General features: G+C 46.4%; 1 protein-coding gene across 7 annotated transcripts in view; it reads left to right on the top strand.

Moving 5' to 3' along the window:
* Nucleotides 1-21,016, top strand: part of PALM2AKAP2 (PALM2 and AKAP2 fusion) — a 470,283-nt gene that overhangs the window by 425,490 nt on the left and 23,777 nt on the right. For 6 of the 7 annotated variants that reach the window (XM_081280060.1, XM_081280063.1, XM_081280062.1 and 3 more), the window contains one exon: nt 14,227-16,660. In XM_081280060.1, coding sequence (XP_081136186.1) covers nt 14,227-16,660 — 2,434 coding nt within the window. Of the gene's footprint in view, nt 1-4,044; nt 4,174-14,226; nt 16,661-21,016 lie in introns of those variants that run through there. The other variant, XM_081280065.1, reaches the window with a different exon arrangement.

Genomic DNA, 21,016 nt, shown 5'->3' with positions numbered 1-21,016 from the left:
TAGACCATATGGCAATGCCTTCTTCTAAAGTTCTGTCCCCCGAGATACACTGTGGTGGTGCCAGCGCTCCTGCAGGGGACATGAACATATTGTTTGAGGGACTTATGAAATGGGGAGCAGGAAGGGGAAGGGGCACTGTATGGGCTTGCTAGACACCTCGCCCCTCCCCCTTAAGTGTCACCACTAGTTTCATCTGCTTCTAGAATGAAGCATACATAGTAGGGCTCCAGGCTCCCTTCCCTTCTGTTGGAGCAGCGATAATGGAAATGGTAAAGGATACAGAGCACGGGTCTGGGAGTTGGTTTCTCTCGCCGTAGAATAATGCTTCTTACAGAAATAAGGGAGGCGACAATGTCACACAGAGCTGAGTGGTTCACATATTTGTACGGCCCTGTATTCGTCCCAGGCCCCTGCTCTGTGGTTCAGTGTCCTGAGCACCAGAAAGGATGTTCCTTGGGTCTTTCTAAGGAAAGTCCCTGTTCCTAATTGCCTTCTCTCATCCATTTCCCCTTTAGACATTAAGGGCTGGCTGTGGGAATGTTTCCCACACTTTATTCAATTAGGGATTCCTCTGGGTAAACAAGTGCCTATTTTAAATTGTAAATAGTCTCTTGGGATTCACATCTAAGTATAAATTGCTTTAAAGATGTGGCTCCATACTGAGATGTCAGGCCTTTGGAAGCCTGGGCCTCTGAGGAGGAGGGGGCAGTTCTGGCCATTCAGAAGAAGCATCTGGAGATGCTCAAGGCTTAGGCTTCCTCCAGCATGTGCTTGAATGGGGTCTTGGAACAGTATAAAAAGCTGCAAAGAAAGCTCCCAGAAACCTTCCCAGAGCCAGCTCTCTCTTCCCTTCCCCCCCATGCCAAGACAGAAGGCCAGGTGTTGCTGGCTGCTTTTGAAGCCAGCCTGCTACATTGCTGGGCTCCATCCAGTTCCCCCGACCCTGTCCAATCTGATTTTGGAATATTCTGTCACTCTAAGGTACAAGTGACTGATAACTGCTAGAAATGGGATGGTTATATTCAGTAAATGACAATCCTTCCTCTAAAAAGAAAGTTCTGGCAAGGGCCATGTCAAAGAATGTTGATCTTATTTCTGGAACTATTGAAATCTCTCTTGGCAGAAGCATCCAGGACTGTTCTGTCCCAGCTCCATTGACACCTGTTGCTTCTCAACTCTGTCCAACAGAACCGATCATGTGCCCAAGGTTCATTCTGAAACCACAGAATTACAGAGACTAGGGGAAGTGAATTTTGAGAGTTAACCTAGTTTAATTCTCTCATTTTGCAGGTCAGAACACCAAGCCCCAGGCCTTCCCATGCACCACAGCAGTGGGCCAAGGGCTCTGCTGCCTTATAGTACATATGCCTTTTAAATTTTCCTTTTGCCTCTTCTGCTTTAATTTAGCCTACTTCATGGGCCTGCTCCCTCCTGCTCTTCCCAACGGCTTCCCTGGGGGCAGAAGTCTGATCCTGCACAGCTGTGTGCCTGTGGGGAGGGGTTGGCCACCATGGCCTGGGGTCTGCTGCTGTGGAGAGGGGGTGAGAATCCCCATTTACTGGGAAGATTAAATAGAAGGTGTGCAACAATAAATAGCACTGACCTGGCACAGAGTAGGTGTGCAATAGATACCAGCTAAACAACAATCATAAGGTTATCAGCTGTTGCAAAACCCCAGCTGCTGGGCCCTTGCCTTGCTTCCCAGCCAATCAGGACCAAGTTTCAAATGGCTTCCTTTCCCCTTAGTGCAAGGCTCCCTCAGAGACTAACCAGAACAGGTTGCAGCATCAGGAGGATCAAACTGGCACTAAAAATTTATTTGCATGAACTAAGAAAACCTCCCCAAGCTCAGAGCCTGTGCCTGGGAGGTGGCAAAAGGACAAGCAGCAGCCAGGTGTTGCTGCAGATTCTGTTCTGCCCATGTCTGCCCAGGGACTCAGTTGTTAGCAGAGGTGGGCTAGCTCTGTGTGCTTTTACAACCCAAACTTAACCTTGCCGATGTCATGTCTCCCTCTTCCTCTGAGTATGAACCACTTTATTGGAGTACCAAATGGTGACTTTGCTGCAGAATATTTTTTTTTAAGCTCTACCTCCCCCCCTTTTTTTTGGCAGCTGGGCAGGGGTGTGTGTGCATATGCATGCATAAATATGAGTGTGAGAGCATGCATGTGTGTATTATTTTTTTCAGGCTGCCCTAACAGAGTTCCACAAATTGAGTAGCCTACAAAACCGAAATGTATTTTGTCTCACAGCTCCAGTTCTTATTCTTCCTCCTCTGTCCTTCTTCCTTTTTTAATTTTTTTTTTTTTTTTTTTTTAGATAGGGTCTTGCTATGTTGCCCAGGCTGGTCTCCAAACTCCTGGACTCAAGCAGTCCTCCAGCCTCAGCCTCCAAAGTAGCTGGAACTCCAGGAGTACACTTAAGAATGAGGAAGTGCACCCAGCCCTGGTTCCTCATCTTTCAGCAGAGTAGTGCCATCCCCATAGCATGTGATTTTCCCTCCTTGACTAAGTCAAAAGTAGATAGACATCTTGAAATGCCTTTGGCTACACCGTAGAACATTCCAATTATTCAGTTATTCCAAAGAGCCACATAAAGTCTGAGTTTCCAAAGAGCTCTCTAGTGACTTGGTCCTACTAGGTTAGTCATTGAGCAACTCCTCGATGTTTCTAAATAAATTTCAGCATATGAAAAATGTCGATTAGATGTTCTAAATGTCTGCAGAGTTTCAGCTTCCTTTTCAAAGATTCTGCCTGGGTTCCATCTACTCTGGTTTTTCCTTCCTTGCTCCCTGTGTTCCAGAGCGTCCTGGGAGCTCTGTGTTGCTGGCCAACTCGCAGGCCGCAGGGGAACCCTGCTGCTGTCTTTGGCTGTTTATGCCACTTTACCAGAACAAACTGCTCCCAAACTGACCTCAAATCCCCTAGCCCCAGAGGGCCATGCATAGCATTTGTTGTCCTTTCCACATTCAGCTTACTGTAAATCTGTTTTCTGTCTCCTCCAAAGTCTTACTGAAGGCAATGAATGTCTCATTGCACCAAGTTGGTCTGAAATTCTGACTTTCTAGTCAGCTGGATCCTTAGCTATGCCTCCAATTTTCCAGATCAACCTAGAGCTCCAGGGAATGAGGTGGGTAGAATCTGGGGACAGAGATGGGAGCCAGTGGGTGTCTGCAGGTAGGGGACACTGATAAACACCACCCTACGAGACTGAGCGAGACTGTGGTGAACAAGCAAGAGAGGGACATCTTTGTGACACTCATGTCTCTCTTTAAGGCAAACACAGATCTGCTTTCCTGGTGGCAGAAGATTATTGGTTAGCTATGCAGTGGTAGAGCCATCTACCCCAGTGCTCCTTGAAATGGGAACCCTCACCTCTGACTTGAAGCTCACCCGCCCACTTCAGTGTGGGCCTTCATGTAGCCAGTTAAAATACATCGATAAAAAGTGCTTGTGAGATAATGTGAAGGAAAAGCAAAAAAGACTACCAAATTGTATATACTGTCTGGCTTCAAATACATTAAATATGTATTTTTAGAAAGAAGCCAGTGGTGGCCCATGCCCGTGACCCCAGCTGTCCCAGGATTCTGGCATGCAGGGATGCTAAGTTTGAAGCCAGCCTGGGCAACTTAATGAGACATTTTTTAAAAAGAAGAATGCAATCAGATATTAACTATTTTTCTCTTTGAGTGGAGATTATAAAAGCTGTCCCAAAAAGTCTGTTTAACTGGAGATTTCTCCAGGATCTTTCAAAAAAAATTTTTTCCAGCCCCAATACCACTGGGATAGTAATTCCTTGCTTGTCCCAAGGCCCATCTCTGAATTTTCAAGAATTGGTAACTGGTTTATATGGACACCTCCAAGCTCTTGCTTTGCTGCTCAGCCCCTGAGCTTGACAGAAGCAGGCTGGAGCTGCCTGCAGCAGGGCAGACCGCTGCCCTCCAGGCCTGGCCAGCTAGGGAGGGGCCAGGCCTGGGGGGCGGTTAAAGTCCTTCTTGGTATGAATGGCCTTTTAGGGAGCAGAGGGAGGGCCCGATGGTGACATCACAGTCTTCAGTCAGGAGACTCCAAAGGAATTTGTCCAGCTCCAACCAGTGTGTGCCCTGGAATCCCTCTGGAAAAAGAGGCAGTTCTGACCGGAGACACACACTCTTGGGCTTTTGCCCTGGGCAGGGTAAGCATGTCTGCTGACCTATCTTTTGTCCTTTCTTTCTAATGTAATAGGAGAGTGTTCTTCTCCTATTTGAGGCCTGTGTCTTTACAGAGGAGGGGTTTTGAGTGGTGTGATGCTGGACCGTGGAGGCCTTCCCTTCTAGAATGTGGGCAGCTGAGCTCGGATTGGCCTTTCGGCGTGCTGCTGCTGCTTTTATTACTTATTCTTATTATTTTTGCAATCTTGTAAAACTCCTGGCTCTCGCGGTAGTAAAGCAAAGGAAGCTCTGCATCTTAGTGACAAGCTACACAAGTCATCTGTGCCAGGAGAGGCTTTGAAGACCATTTGAGAGTGTGTCTATGACAGAGTATTTGTGTACGTTTTTCCAGAACAGAATCTGCCTTATGAAGGGACCAGTGACTGACTCTGTGACTAGTTTTCTATTCATCCTCTTGTATTTGTCCAAGAGATGCTCTGCTACTCTCCATCTGGCCTTCTGCTTCTGTGTTGTGGGACTCACGGTGTCTACAGGTGGACTTGCGGCTTCAGCCTCTGAGGTCCCGTGGGGATGGAGGAGCACCTCCTCGGCTCTGCTCGTGCTCACACAGTCATCTCTGCTCTTGGGCACAGAGGGTTAACACTTGAGCACTCCTCTCTCCTTCCTCTGGGCTCTACCTCAATGTAGTGGATTCTGGTGGGTCCACAGTGGTACTCAGCTTCTGTCCCTGCCATTACTGATTGGGCCAGGCAGGAACCCAAGATCCTGAACTATTTTAAAACCAAGAGAGAAGTGACTAAGTTACAAAGATCTGGAGGTAGGCTTGTGTTTGCTTTCAGTGGAATCACCTGCACTAGAAGTTTCAGGCTGCAGAGGCCAGAATTCGCTCTGTGGCCTTGATCTTGGTTTATTCCAGAGGTGGGGGACTTTGCTGCAAAGTAGTGTCAGTGCAAAGGGATTTTGGTGACTAGAGCATCCGGCAGCCACCCCTAAGGACTCCTGCAAGTCTCATTGGGGGAAACAATAAACTTACCTCTCTTTTCATTCAGGGGAACCCAGAAAGCTCCCAGTGCCTCTCAGCCACTCCCTTAGGGCTGGGTCTCCAAGCGGGGAAAGAAATAACCCTTTCACCAGTGGCCACAGCTAAAGCAACAGCTTCCTTCCTTTCCTCCCCTCCCCAGCATTCACCCCCTCCACACACACACAGTCTCCAGTTTATTTCACAGAAAGTCCAAGCTGTAAATGTGTTAATCAACTCCTTGACACAGTCCAGATGCACAGCTTGACATTTGCGCCGGCGCCTTTCAGCAGGGGGTGGGGGGCATTCTTACCTTAAATGTGAACCACTTTTCTTCATGGGAATGTGAGTCAACATAGGTGAACCCTGTTCCCCAAGCAGGGGCTTCCAGAAGGGGGTTCATGTCGAGCTGGGCCTGAGGCATGAGCCAGGGGGAGTAGTAGCAGGACTGAGACCACTGCTCTGGCCAAACCCACAGAAGCTCTCTGAAAAAAGGCTGAGCCTGTCTGAGGGGGAGTGGGACTTTGGCCACCAAAGAGTTGAGGTTTCTTTTTAGAACTGCCCTAGTCACATTCAGCTGTAATGGCTTCGTGACCCAGGAGACATTGTTAGTTTTAGTTGGGGGTCAGGGCGTTGACCTCAGCCAGCCTGGTCTAAATTTAGCCTGCAACTGCCCAGGAAGGCTTGGGGTCTGAAGCCTGGCCGCCTGCCTTCCGTCAGCCAGGAGGGGTCTCTGGCCTTCTTGGGGAGGGGTTGAGCCTGGTTTCCCACAGTCTACACAGGCCCTCAGTTTTATTGGCCGGAAGCAGCTCTGCTGGGGGGTGGAAGAGGAAAGGCTGCCTAGTACTGGAATGTGGCCCGTACTCATTGCCACCAGTCCTCTCCTCTGCATGTCCCTGGAAGCAGGACGTGGAAAGAGGAAGCCAGCATTCCTGCTCTCTGTGCTTCAGGGGTGGCCGAAGAGGCCACCGAGTTCTACTCCTCTAGCCAGCCATCTTCAGCAGGGAGGGCCAGAGGAGCTGCAGGACAGCCAGCCTGGGGGGACTTTGGTGGGTTCAGCTTTCTCCATGAATTCTGTGTAGCCTGCACTGCCAGACACCATTGAATAGGCCCAGAATCTTCTTTCCAGTTATTGCTGTGCTTCCTTCACCTTGTGCTATTTGTTCTTTTTATGTGAATTGGTACTTGTTCCCTCCAAGCCTGGTGAGCTCCATGCTGGGTAGTGGGCAATCACTCAACTCAGCTTTGGGGACACGCATGGCCCCAGGTACAGGACATGAGGGAGGTGTCGTGCAGGTTGCTGAGCATCCGCCCCATCCAGTTTCACTCCTTCCTCCCATTGGCCTTTGTGACGGAGACATCTGGGTTCAGAGAGTTAAGAGTCTAGAAGAACCACTCTTGCGGCAGCCATGCAGGGCCGGCCGAGCTAGTTCTTTGCTGGATGGTGATTGTGCCCTGTGTGCTAAACAGGGGACTTGAGAAAAAGAAAGAGGGGGGAGGTAAGAAGAGAAAATGGGTGTGCTTCCCAACTATGAGGAAGTTTTTATTTCCTAGCCATGCCTCTGTTCCTAGGCCAAGAGTGAGGGTATATTTTTGATGGAACTTAAAATAACTGGATTAAAGGATCGGGTCACCTATTACCTGGGGAAAGCTTTTCCAATTTAAATATCATGGCTTTAGAAGGAAGTAATCTGGGTTATTCAGAACTGAAAAGCCTGGCTGTGCAGCGGGTACCTGATGTTTGAGTGATTTGGGTCACGCGCTGTGCATTTAGGCTAGGAAGCCCGGAGGTGGGGTCCTGGTGGGGAAGAGGGGAAGCTGTGAACCAAGCAGGTATTCAGAGTGGATCGGGGCTTCGACTTTCTGGTCTGGTAGGGAAAGACACTGTTCTGAAGTCTGGACCCAGCCAGACCTGCTAAGAACATTCTTTCTGGTAAAGAGGTGCCTGGCTGCAGGCCCAGGTTCCCTGAGGAGAAAGACAGCACATTGGTGTCCATCGCCCAGCAGAGCAGGGGCCCCGACTTCTAGAATCTCACTTGTGCCCTTAACTTTGTGGTGTTGGTGGGAAGTCACAGCCCTTTCCCACTGTGACGTGGGATCTTAGTATTTCACCTTTGGGAGGCTGTCAGAGAAATCAGAGCATCCGAGGCTAGCCCACAGGGTGAAATGCCTGAGACTGTGCAGGAAGTTTCTATCTGGAGGACCTGACAGGCGGAAGCTGAAGCTGTGCCTCTACGGAGTCTCTCTGCCTCAGTCTGAATCAAGAAAGGGGTTATTGACTCTTTAAAGCCAAGTTCTGAGTCTCATATCACCTACAGAAATACAGGAGAGCAAAGGTCAGCCAAAAAGCCATGTAAATATTCTTTCAATCCATCAATTCTTAACATTTCCCACGTCATTTGGGAAGCCTCCTGTCATAGAGAATACCTTTGGATAGACTGAGATAGAGTTAAGGATTGACCTTTCAATATCTGCTATGCCAGTTAGTAGCCAGGTATGATCTTAGGGAAAAGTCTTTTTATTTCTTGAAACTTCTTATTCTGAGTCTTAAAACTGCAGTAAGATCCCTGCCTTTCCCATTTAACAGAGGGGTCCTGTTTTTTTTTTTGGTGTGTGTGTGTGTGTGTCAGCTGAGACTGTGTACATGTGTGTACTGTGGGAGGATAAGCGTCAGACAACTGCATGAGGTCTGACATTCAGTGTCCGCAGGACAGGCTTGCTATACTGCCTCATTCACTCAGACATGCATGTGGCTACCTGAGTCCTGGGGGTGGCAGCTTCTGTTCCATACTATGTGTGACACCACCTCCCTTCCCATGTGAAGGGACCCCCAGGTCTGGGTGGTTCTTGACTGGCCATTCTATTGCATCTTCAGTATTCGACTTTTGAGGACATTTTACAAAATTATTCACTTTACATCTTCCTAACTGAATTTAGCTGCAAGTAAAAGTAACACTTAAGGATCTGGGGTGGGGAAAGATTAGGGAGATTAGAGAGATACCTTGGGGTTTGCCTTTTAGTCTTTCCTGGGTCTTTTTGCCTTTAATCTCCTCATGTTGACTGCTTTTCTTCTTAAAGTTAAAACTTCACCATTACCCATTGCTCTTTCCACAAAAGAAAGTCATTCTGCTCCCAGAAAGAATTTAATATGGGTAATTTACTCCTGTGTAAAATCATTTAATAATAATGAATATTCACATTGACCACTTTATCATTTTCATAGTATTTTTAGATACATTTTCCAATTTAACTCTGAAAAAGATTTGAGATATTAGCCCTGCTTAAAAAGGATTTAAGAGAGATTTTTATTAGCCCTGCTTACAAAGGCTTTCAAAGATACAGAAGAGTTCCATAATTGTCGAAGAACTTTTATAGTAGAACAAAGAAATAACCCCAGATTCTGATCCTTCAACTCCAAACACTAAATTACCACATTTTCTGCATCACTTAGATGAAGGAGTTCTAGGCATCTGTGTTGTCAATTCACCCAAGCTAATTTGCTTCATATAACTTTTTTTTTTTTTAAAGAGAGAGAGAGAGAGAGAGAGAGAGAGAATTTCAATATTTATTTTTCAGTTATCGGCGGACACAACATCTTTGTTTGTATGTGGTTCTGAGGATCGAACCCGAGCCGCACGCATGCCAGGCGAGCGCACTACCGCTTGAGCCACATCCCCAGCCCCCTTTTGGGACTTTTAAATAAATTAATAGTGACTTTAGCTGCCAACAGGTTATCAAGTTATATTAAATCAGGTCATAGGGCTGGGGAGTGTGGCTCAGTGGTAGAGCACTTGCCTAGCACTTGTGAGGCACTGGTTTCGATCCTCAGCACCACATAAAAATAAACAAGTAAAATTAAGGTATTGTGTTTAATCTATAACCACAAAATAATAATAATAATAATAATAATAGTAATAATAATTTAAAAAGCAGGCCATAGATCAAGTTCTGGTACTCACACTTACATTTGTTAAGTAAAACTCTTAAAAATAGGCATAAAAATAATTTTCTGTAACCTCCCTGGTCTCGGCTTTCTGAGATTAAAGAGGCTCTGGTCCCACCTTGATGGAAGATAGATGTGGCAGTTTTGCAAAGGATGTTATTTACTGGGTAGCGGGTGTTAAACCACTTGGGTCCTCTGAACCGCAAACACCAGCCATAAGTCTGTAGAAACCACAAAGGGGCTCACCCTCTTTAAATAAAAGGGTCGGGTGTTTGGCTAGTCCACAAATTTGAACTGCATCAGTTTCCGCCCACTTCTGACATTCATTATGCTAATTGACAAGCCACTAATTTCACTAATGGAAACCCATTTCTGACTTTAATGATGCTAATTAGCAAAGCTTCAGGGGTCCTGGAGAGTTAAAAGGGAACTGAAATCCTGGAGGAAGCAGCACCTATGGAGCCTGGGATTTCTGATCCTAGTTGACGACTCCTTGAGGGTCTGTCTATTCCTAGGATGGTTGTCTGTCCCAGAATGTAATTTAAACTAATTTCAGAAACACATAGCTGCCTTATAATGTCTCTACCCAAGTGTTTTAAAGTAAATTTTAGACATCCTAACCAGCGGTGAGCTATTCTGGGAAACCAGGAGGAGGGCAGGTTCTCTGTACCATGGTATTAGGGCTCCACCTGGAGGGTGGCTGTGGCAGGCAGAGGATCTCCCACAGCCCCCTTGCCACCCTCATTTTTCTTAGCAGCACCCTAGTTTTTTCTTTGACCTTAGAAAACGCAATTTGGTGGTTCTTTGATATCTTCCTCTTCTTTGCATTGGGGCAGTTTATATCAGAAAGGACTTTCCAGTCGATTTGATGAATGCATATTTTATCTGATTCTGGAGTCAGGGTGACTTTATCTGAAGCATGGGGAAAATTCTGGTCCTTCTTATCTTCAAAGGGAGCAATAAGCATTGATTGGTTTAAACAGGACATCATTTAATGATGCCCAGTCCAGACATGTGGGATTTCCAGTTCATTTGCATTTACCTGGTGTAGTTTCTGGTGGCTTTGATCACATTGGGTCATCATGCGTGGAGGTAAATTCTTCCTGCTGAGAGTAGAACTTAAGAATTCGCTCTTGTTAGAATTGTTGCCTAACTTCACCAGAACTCAGGACCTCTGATGCATGACTGTGAATCAGTACAGCAGAGTTGTTTGTCTCATTAAGTACTTTACTGAGTAGGGCCTAGAGCCAGCGACTCTCAGAAGTAGTTGGAAATTGAGTATCAGGAAGAATTTTCTAAATTTATAGGAAGTACAGGCCTGGACCCCAGGTAACTCACAGAAGGGGAAACCCCTTTCCTGTTTATACCTTCCAGTGTTTAGATTAGAAGGAGGAGGAAAAAAGAGTACTGGAAAAGAATCATCTCAAATTATAATGGGACAACAGAATTAGATTTTGGGGGGAGGGGGTTACCAGGGATTGCACTCAGGGGCACTTGACCACTGAGCCACATCTCCAGCCCTATTTTATATTTTATTTAGAGACAGGGTCTCTAAATCAAATAGAAATAAAAGCCCTGCTTTTGCTGAGGCTGGCTTTGAACTTGCAGTCCTCCTGCCTCAGCTTCCTGAGCCACTGAGATTACAGGCATGTGCACCACCTAGGCTTACATTTTTAACCAGCAACCAGTATTTTTAATATCTTGGGTTGACAGATCACAGAACCTAACTTACTATTTTTTTTTGTTGAGATGTAATATTTGTACATCTTTATGTGGTATATTTATGGTAATTCAACATGCATCAAATCAGAATCATATACACTTTCATCTTGGGGAATTTCATATACTTGTTATCATTTATGACTCAAATAAAGGCAATATTTTTTAGTTATAGTTGGACACAGTATCTTTATTTTATTTTTATGTGGTGCTAAGGATGGAACCCGGGGCCTCGCACGTGCTAGGTGAGCACTCTACTGCTGAGCCACAATCCCAGCCCCAAAGGCAATATGTTTGACACTAAAAACACATACCACCAAATACTCTTCGAAGATTTAAAAAATTTATATCGGGAACAGTTGTTTCTAGTTCAAAAAGGATGTGTTGAAAAAGTCCATATAAGCTTTGAATTCTAAAAAGAAAAGGCTGACGTGTATCTGCTCATCCATTATGGACCACCTGAACTGTGGGGCCTTTGGGGGAAAAGGGACAGGGCTGACATGAAGCTCAAAAAGAGAGCTCAGGACTTCCTGTGAAAATGGGCCCCGGCACTGCCACCTCCAATCAGCAAGGAAACACAGAGAGGAAAGTTCTTCACTTTGTCTGACTCTAAGTCAACTCTCGAATAGGGTCTTGCTTCCTGGGAAGCTTGGGAAGTCCAATTTTTCTTAAGGATCTCTCTTCTGAAGCTTATTGTTGCTATTAATTCCTTTGTGGCCCTGAAGAAGAAGCCTCCTTCCTGCATGTTGAATGAATGGACTCATGAATAAATGAACTAGAGAATTTTTTGCCTTTTGTCCCTCCACATTTTCCTCCTTCCCTTCCTCAACTATTCTGAAGTGTTTTGTGTTTCAGTAGAGCAGTGATTTTTCAACCACATGTCATTCCCAGTAGCTTCCTGCTGTTTCCTAACCCCACCTGCCAAAGCTGAAAGGGTAGAGGGAAAACTGCTTTCCCATGAATTCGTGGCCAGATGAAGCTGGAGTTAAGGGCAATGTGACCTGTGTGGCTCCTGGTTGGCCTGTTTGTTCCAGTAATAACTGTACACGGAACCGGTTCATGTTGGCCTAGATTGACTTGAAATTGAATGTCAGCCAGTGTGTTTCAGGCATCCAGATTTTTTGTAATTCTTAATGACTTATGAGAAGTTACTGATAATTTTCTTACCAAAACATAGTTTAGCTCAGTGGTTTTATTTTATTTTTTTATATCTTTATTTATTTATTTTTTATGTGGTGCTAAGGATCAAACCCAGTGGCTCACATGTGCGAGGTTTAATTTTACTAAAAATTTTTTTTTTCAGTACAAGGGATTGCATTCAAGGGTGCTCTATCAATGAGATACATTCCCAGCCCTTTTTATTTTTTATTTGGAGACAGTCTCCATAAATTGTAAAGGCTGGCCTCAAATTTGTGATCCTCCCACCTCAGCCTCTTTGGTCCAGGATTGATTATAGGCATGCACCACTGTGAACAGCTAGCTCAGTGGTTTTAAAGGGGCAATAAAACTTTCTTAGACATCTTTAGTTCTTTCTAAAATAAAAGAACCGTTAGTTATAATGATCGAAAATAAAGACCTTGGCTGAGGTTATAGCTGAGTGGCGGAACGCTTGCCTAGCATGTGTGAGGCACTGGGTTTGATTCTCAGTACCGTATATAAGCAAATAAAATAAAGAACCATCAACAACATACACGTGTGTGTGTGTGTACCTTTAAAAAAATAAATAAAGACCTTAGTGATTATAGTCATTAAGTACAAGACAGGGAACTTTTTGGAAAATCTTAAAAAGGCCAAACTAATTCTGGAAGAACATCAAAGATCAAAAAGGTGGGCTGGGGCTATGTAGCTCAGTGGTAGAGCACTTGACTAGCATGTGTGAGGCACTGGGTTTGATCCTTAGTACCACATAAAAATAAACAAAATAAAGGCATTCTGTCCATCTACAACTACGAAAAAAAATTAAAAATAATCAAAAGGTATTGACAAAGAAGGAATAGCTTTTATTGTTGCCTGTTACTAGCAAAAAAATACATGCTACTTGATTGATTCAAGTTTGAAGGAGAATGTGGTAAGTGAACAAGGTCCCTAGTTTCTGCATAGTTATTAGAGTTTTGCAATCCTGGACATAGAATGAATGCTCAAGCTCTTAGACCTCATGAAATGAAATTTTAATTACCACTTTTCCTGGAAGAATTTTGTAATCATTCCCTGAGAATCATCATAAGGCGGTGTTTTAATATTACAATCTAAGCCTTTAAAATTGTTGAAAACTTAAATGAAAAATTGTACCATTTGAGAGTTTTGCATTGTACCACGTCAGTAGTACCAGTACACCCTAGGAAACAAAGCTGACTAAGGTTTAAGGAAATCCTTGAGGGGGGCTCAATTCAAGTTCATAATTTATTGCTAGAATTCTCTCAGATAAACCCGAGTCCTTTGATGTGGGAAAAAAAAAAAAAGAAATCACGAATTTAAAAAGTACTCTTACTAAAATAGTGTCAAATAACCAATTCCATGAATGAGCTCAATAACTGATGGAGAGCTATGACATGTTTAAAAATGCATCAAGAGGGGCTAAAGTTGTGGCTCAGTGGTAGAGCACTTGCCTGGCAAGCATGAGGCCCTGGGTTCCATCCTCAGCATCACATATAAATAAATAAGATGAACGATCCATTTACAACTAAACCGCATCAAGAAGACATGATTTTCTTACCCAACCACAAATTGGAGATATCAAATACAAAGCATTTTAGAAACCAGAGGGGAGGTGCCAGGGGTCGTGACTGGCTCTCCAAACAACAGTCCACTAAGGAGTATTGTTTTGATGCAGCCCCTGAGAACAGAACTATGTAGACAGTGGCTCTGGTTGTGGTGTTTAATGCCCACGGTCAGTTACAGCCATGGCAGTGGGGCACTCTAGCTGAGAAGGGCCACTGAAGGGATCTACTGTTTTTTAGTATTTTATTATGGAATGATGTTCCAAAAAGTTCCTTGTCTCTGGCAGAGAATGGTGTTTTTAAGACTTGTTCATGCAAAAAAGACCTTCTTTTTATAACCGGGGACATGTACATAGCCCCATGACAAAGGCTATGAACTATTTTAGAAGACTGTGGTGCATCAATTATGTAGCCTTTTCCAAGTTAGGAGATCAAATTTAAAAATGGAGCCAACATCCATTGAGCATCAAATAAACAAGATGGAATCTGTAAATTCGAGAGGGTTAGGTACCTGTTCCCACCACAAAATTAATATTTGAGATATTACTAGGAGGGAGATCTCTACTTAAGAACACTTGCCGTTGTTGTTTCAGTTTTCCTTCCTGAATGCACGACTCAGCAGTCACATACCTAAGAGAAGCAATATTTAACCTTGACTTTTGTTTTCTCTTTATTCTAGAAGCCCCCGCAGCTTTCTGAGGATGATATCCAGCTGAAAACCGAGAGAGACAGCTGTCGTGCCAATCTCCTGGAGCCTGCTCCCAGATCTCTTCCCTCAGATCACCAAAACATGGAAATTGAGGTGTCTGTTACAGAATGTAAAAGCGTTCCTGGAATCACCTCTACCCCCCATTCCATAGACCACCCCTCCCCATTCTATTCACCCCCTCACAATGGCCTCCTCTCTGATCACCATGAGTCCCTGGATAATGATGTGGCCAGAGAGATCCGATATCTAGATGAGGTGCTAGAGGCCAACTGCTGTGATTCTTCGGTGGATGGAACTTACAACGGGACATCCTCCCCAGAGCCTGGTGCGGCCACCCTGGTGGGCAGCCTGAGCCCACCAGCCCACCTAGCCACCCAGCCGGAACCTGCCGAAGGAGCCGCGGGCAGGCAGGCACCCCCGCACATCGAGCTCAGCAGAAGCCCCTCTGACACCATGGCCGAGACGGAAAGAGTGAACGGCCATCCCCCCGACCAGCCCCGGGACACGCTAGGGGACAGCCTGCAGGCCCCTGCGAGCCCCAGCTCCTCCACCGGCTCCCGCTGTTCTTCCCGAGACGGGGAGTTCACACTCACCACCCTGAAGAAGGAGGCCAAGTTTGAGCTGCGCGCCTTCCACGAAGACAAGAAGCCCTCCAAGCTCTTCGAGGAGGACGAGCGTGAGAAGGAGCAGTTCTGTGTGAGGAAGGTGAGGCCCTCGGAGGAGATGCTGGAGCTGGAGAAGGAGAGGAGAGAGCTCATCCGGAGTCAGGCGGTGAAGAAGAATCCCGGCATTGCTGCCAAGTGGTGGAATCCCCCGCAGGAGAAGACCATCGAGGAACAGCTGGACGAGGAGCACCTGGAGTCGCACAAAAAGTACAAGGAGCGCAAGGAGAGGAGGGCCCAGCAGGAGCAGCAGCAGCTGCAGCAGCTGTTGCAACAGCAGCAGCAGCAGCAGCAGCAGCAGCAGCAGCAGCAGCCCCCTCCAGAGCTCTGCACAGCCCCTGCTTCCGCTCAAGAACGTCCAGGCGGGACTGAAAAGGAGGACATTGTCACAGAACAGATTGACTTCTCTGCCGCTCGCAAACAGTTCCAGCTGATGGAGAATTCCAGGCAGACAGGGGCCAAGGGCCAGAGTACACCCCGGCTGTTCTCCATCAAGCCTTTCTACAGGCCTCTGGGGTCCCTCCACTCTGACAAACCCCCGACCATCCTGAGACCGGCTTCTATTGGGGTAGCTCCAGAGGACAGTGGTGTGTCTGCGGCCCAGGGGCAGAAAGCCCCCGGTACGCTGGAGAGCCAGTCGGCGGGAGGAGGCCCTGGCAGCACCGCCCCTCAGGGAAAGGAAGGGCCCTACAGCGAGCCCTCCAAACGCGGGCCCTTATCTAAACTGTGGGCCGAGGACAGTGAGTTTACCAGCGCCCGGGCTGTCCTCACCGTGGTCAAGGATGATGAGCACGGCATTTTGGATCAGTTCTCGAGATCGGTCAATGTCTCTTTGACCCAAGAGGAGCTTGACTCAGGTTTGGATGAGCTGTCGGTGAGATCCCAGGATACCACGGTCCTGGAGACCTTGTCCAACGACTTCAGCATGGACAACATCAGTGACAGCGGGGCGTCCAACGAGACAACCAACGCTCTCCAGGAAAACTCCCTGGCTGACTTCTCTCTGCCTCAGACTCCACAGACAGACCATCCCTCCGAGGGCCGAGAGGGCGTCTCCAAGTCATTTAGCGATCATGGTTTCTATTCCCCGTCCTCCACACGGGGGGACTCCCCGTCGGTGGATGAGTCCTTGGAATATCAGGCTGGTCTCCTGGTGCAGAATGCCATTCAACAAGCCATAGCCGAGCGGGTGGATAAGGCCGCGCCCCAGGCCAGCAAGCCCGGAGCCGAGCAGGGGAGACCTGACACAACCCTCGAGGGAGCTGAAGCCGGAGCTGCTGGCCCCGAGAAGCCCCAGAGCATGTTTGAGCCACCTCAAGTGTCCTCTCCTGTTCAAGAGAAAAGGGATGTATTACCAAAGATTCTGCCTGCAGAGGACAGGGCTCTCAGGGAAAGGGGGCCCTCCCAGCTACCACCAACCGTGCAGCCCAGTGGCCCAGTCAACATGGAGGAGACCAGGCCCGAGGGGGGCTATTTCAGCAAGTACTCGGAGGCTGCTGAGCTGAGAAGCACAGCCTCCCTCCTGGCCACTCAAGAATCCGACGTGATGGTTGGGCCCTTCAAGTTGAGGTCAAGGAAGCAGCGGACATTATCCATGATCGAAGAAGAGATCCGAGCAGCCCAGGAGAGGGAAGAGGAGCTGAAGCGGCAGAGACAAGTCTTGCAGAGTGCACCGAGCCCCAGGACCAGGAACGCCCCATCGCTGCCCTCCCGAAATACATCCGGCTACAAAACCGCCCCAGGTAAGTGGAGGCTGCCTCCTGCACTTGGACATGCGGGAATCTGATTCAACATGGGATTTTCTGTGTGGAGCCTCCGCTGCGCGTGTGGCAGCGGGCACTGGCATGAGGCTCTCGGCGCCAGGAGGGTCAGAGTGCCCTCTGGAGGAACATGGAGCCCCGATGGTGTCTCCCACTTCCCAGCAGAGGTGGTAGCTCCTCGCCTGTGGTTCCATCTTGTCCTTGGCTTATTACACAAAATCGTTTTCTGTTATCGGAGGGGCGGCCTCTTGGCAGGGATCGGGTCATATATGGCACAGAACCTGTCAGGGTGGGCCCACCTGTGGACTGCGTGAAGTCAGTAGCTTGACCTTCAATGACTCGAATGAAATCAAACCTATTCGATTTGGGGGGACGTGCTCTGCTAACTCTCAGGGGTGTTGGGTCCCTTCCTAGCAGTCCTAGTTGCGAGTCAGTGTTGCAGACTGACCCATGGAGGACGTCTCTCTCCATCTTCTGGGCGATCAGATTTGACTTCTCTTACGTCACCACAAACCAGTTATAGGTGTGAACAGCTTGATGACGGTCAGTAGCAGACTGGTATGTGCCATGGTGGTTCCACAAGTATCTATCACCTGACATTGTAGCCGTTTCTTGGGGTCAGTACCCTCTATGATGTTCACACAGGGATGAGGTGACTTAACAGTGCATTTCTCAGAATGTGTTCCCTGACCCTACGGGATGCATGCCTGTACTTTGGAACCTGGAGTGGTCTCATCCTATTTAGAGGGATTGAGTTAGGGTAAGCAAAGGCTGACCTTCAGTCTCCTCCTGTTGTTTTCCCCACCCCCACCCTCCGCAGTCCCTTTCTCGAATAACTGGTGTAGTTGGTTGATGTTAGTTAGGGTAATTGTTGTTGCTCCTGTTATGGGTAACAGTGCATGTGAATTTGATGGGAATTGGGGACCCATGCAGTTTTTCTTAGAGAAGAGCTGTTCCTATGTCACCAGTCCATGCTGAGATCAGTGCAGACATTGATAGATACAGCATTTGAAAACTCCTGCAGCAATTTTCTGTCGTCCTGAAATCCAAATGTGGGGTTTCTTATTTACAAAAATATTGATCCACAACGGACTGGAAGTGGGAGGGATGGGTCCTTTGCCAGAGATAATTTTAGAAGCATTATTTTAAAGTAAGATTGTCCACCCAGATCTTAAGTCATCTTGACGCTTGGCTTCCATTACATCTGTTATGACGCAAAGTCACGCTTCAGTATTGATTTTTAAATTTCGAAACCACTTCAAACCTTAAGAAAAATCCCCAAGTACAAACATGTTTCTAAGAGTAGATTGCCAAACACGATGCTCTATAAACCCCAGTTTTGTAAAATGCCCCTCAGTTTGGGCCTTTCCCATGATGACATTCAGGTTGTGTGCATCTTTGGTAGGAACATCATATATTTGGTGCTGCATCCTCACTGTCTCCAAATAGGTAGTAGCTGGTATTAGTGTGTCCCATGTCGGGGGCAGCTTTTAGCTCTGATCATTTAATATTATGATTATTATTTTGGTGGTGCTGGAGATCGAACCCAGGGCCTTGTGCATGTGAAAAAAGCACTCTACCAACTGAGCTGTCTCTCCAGCCCTCATTTTATATTATTTTTGATCTCTTCAGTGAGGAAGAAGCTGCGAGGCTTCCACACTGTAAAGCTACCTTTTTCCATTTCCTTTGTGGGAGATACTTTGATTCTTTTCCCCACTCCTCTCAGATGTTCAATCTATTACTTATATGTCAGTATGGTCTTATGGAAAAGTATTACATTCAATAATTCAATAATTTATCATCTATTTCTTGTTTTGTTTTGGTACTAGGGATTGAATCCAGGGGCACTCTAACCACTGAGCCACATCCCCAGCCCTTTTTATTTTTTACTTAGAGACAGGGTCTCACTAAGTTGATTAGGCCCTTGCTAAGTTGCTGAGGCTGGCCTTGAACTTGCAATCCTCCTGCCTCAGCCTCCTGAGTGGCTGAGATTACAGGTGTGGGCCAGCACGCTCGGCTCGTCTATTTCTTTTCTTGTTTTTATCCTCAGTTTGTTCAGAAAGCTCTCGCGGGAGTCCTTTCAGGCTAACTTCAGTGTCCTTTTGAGATGTCCTCATTCTTTGAGCATCACCTTTTAAGGATGTTCTAGTTTCATCTTATGCTTTTCCAACCCTGAAATCACTCATATCTTCAAAGAGCACTTGCTTCTTTTAGCAGAGAATGGTATTTAGAAACCAAGGTCTGGGTATCAGGTGTGCTCAGCGAATTGTCGCTGCTCCCAGGTACCCTCAGTGGACAGATTTAAAGATCAATCGATCGATCTATCTATCGAACCCCAAGTTAACTCTGAGGTATTTTAATTCTATTCTAGTACAAGATTCATTCATGTTTTCTTCCTTTTCATATTTATAGCCTCCTTCTTGATAACAAAATGCTTTGATCATTCCAGTTAGCCTCAATATGTTCATTACTTGGTTAATCCCCCATCCCCGCCATATAGCCAGTCTCCCGTTTTCCTCTTCAAACTTTGGTACCAACGTCACTTTCTGGATGGCCCCTGCCCACCCCTTCACCACTACCTCCTTAGCCCACTTGGGCTCCAACACTCCCTAGGGAGTCACTGTTGTGCTCTGCCCACCTGCATTGAGCACATCCCTCTAGGCCACTGTAGCTTCTCCACCCCCACTGCAGGCAACACCTAATGACTGTTGGGCTGAATTGTCGGAGAAGGGAAGAGGAGGAGCACGGGGACCTCCTTCAGGTCATGGCCACAGAGCCAGCTGAGTGCTTGAAGCAAGGAGAATTTTGAGAGAGGAGTTTTTGTCCAGGCTTAAGAGTGACAAGTCACCTTTCTGCAAAGATTCTTAGTTGTCAGGTTTACTTAAAAATTTTTAATTGTGACCTGGCTTGGTACAGAGATATCTGTTGCGCATCCTGTCCTGGAAAAACGTCCTTTGTACCAGCTTGGTTTCAGCCCAAGCTGGAGAGTCAACTACATGAGTAAGTGATATTAAGGGAACTTGAAGTCTCACTGATGGAGAAAAGTTCTTTGGGCACCTCTACTCCTTCTGCTCACCTGAAAAGCAGGTACCATGGTTCTCCTACACATACCAGTTCGAGCTGGCTCTGCCCTCTTTTGCACTATTTTACTGGAGAACCTACTCTAACGCACATATGACCAGCACTCTATTAGTCTATTCAGATTGCTATAACAGAGTACCATGGACTGAGTAGCTTATAAATAACAGAAATTCATTTCTCACCGTTCTAGAGGCTGGGAAGTCCAATATAAGGTACCAGCAGATTTGATGTCTGGTATTTCCTGGTTCATAGATGGCATCTTCTCTTGGTGTCCTTGCATTCTGAAAGGGAAGAAGCAGTCAGCTCTGGATGGCCTCTTTTATAAGAGATCTCATATATGCATAAAGGCTCAACCTTCAGGGTCTCATCATCTCCGAAGGCCCCACCTGTTGGTAATTAGGCTTCAGCCTATGAACTGGAGAGGGGAGCACAAACATTCAGACCATAGAGGGGTGGGTATTTTGGTTTTTTTCTGCTCCATCTCTTAATTGAACACTCACTAGATTGCCTCCCAAATTACTTCTAGCATGTAAACAGTTGCCTGATATAAAGACATTTCTTGTCATCAAGCTTTCCCACCAGGATTGAGTTGGCCTTAAGACAAGTCAGGGCTTAATGTTGGCACCTGGCACCCAGCAACCCAGGACCACTTTCCCCACAGCTTCCCTCTGTGCTAATGCTGATCTCCTTTCCCAAGTCTCATCCCCACAGGATAGATTTTGGTCCCTTTAGGAAGATAGTAATTCATCTGTGTAAGTCTGCACTCTGTCCAGGACTGGTTGTCACATTGAACACAATCACCATTATGACATGTGTGCCCCTTATTCCTCCATGCTTATTTCGAGAATATTTAAAGAAGATACCAGTCTTCCCAGAATTACAACATGGATAAAAAGAAACTGAATGCAAACGCAATTTTTTTTCTGTCCATGCCTGGAAACCTTTGTAGTTTTGCTTGCCAACCAACCTCCAAGTTTGAGATGAAGGAGGAAGCTGACACATGAGTCTGAGAAGTCAAACTGAACAATCCATGGCCAGGGCCAGGACCGCTGGCTCTAACTTTGGTTTTGTGAGAGGTATTGCTAAGTCCCTACAGCATGCTTTACATTTCCTGCCAGAAGAAGTGACTCAGCTGGTTTGTTGTTGTGACTCAGATTGATGATTCAGTATTAGGTGACGAAAAATATAATTTCTAACTTCTGGTAGAAATATGCTGGAATCTTAAAATGTTAAGGCAGATAAAATTTCTGATATCAA

Source organism: Spermophilus citellus, assembly GCF_964194105.1.
Source record: "Spermophilus citellus genome assembly, chromosome: 2".
In the NCBI taxonomy this organism is placed as follows: domain Eukaryota; kingdom Metazoa; phylum Chordata; class Mammalia; order Rodentia; family Sciuridae; genus Spermophilus; species Spermophilus citellus.
This window is presented reverse-complemented; position numbering and strand designations above follow the sequence as displayed.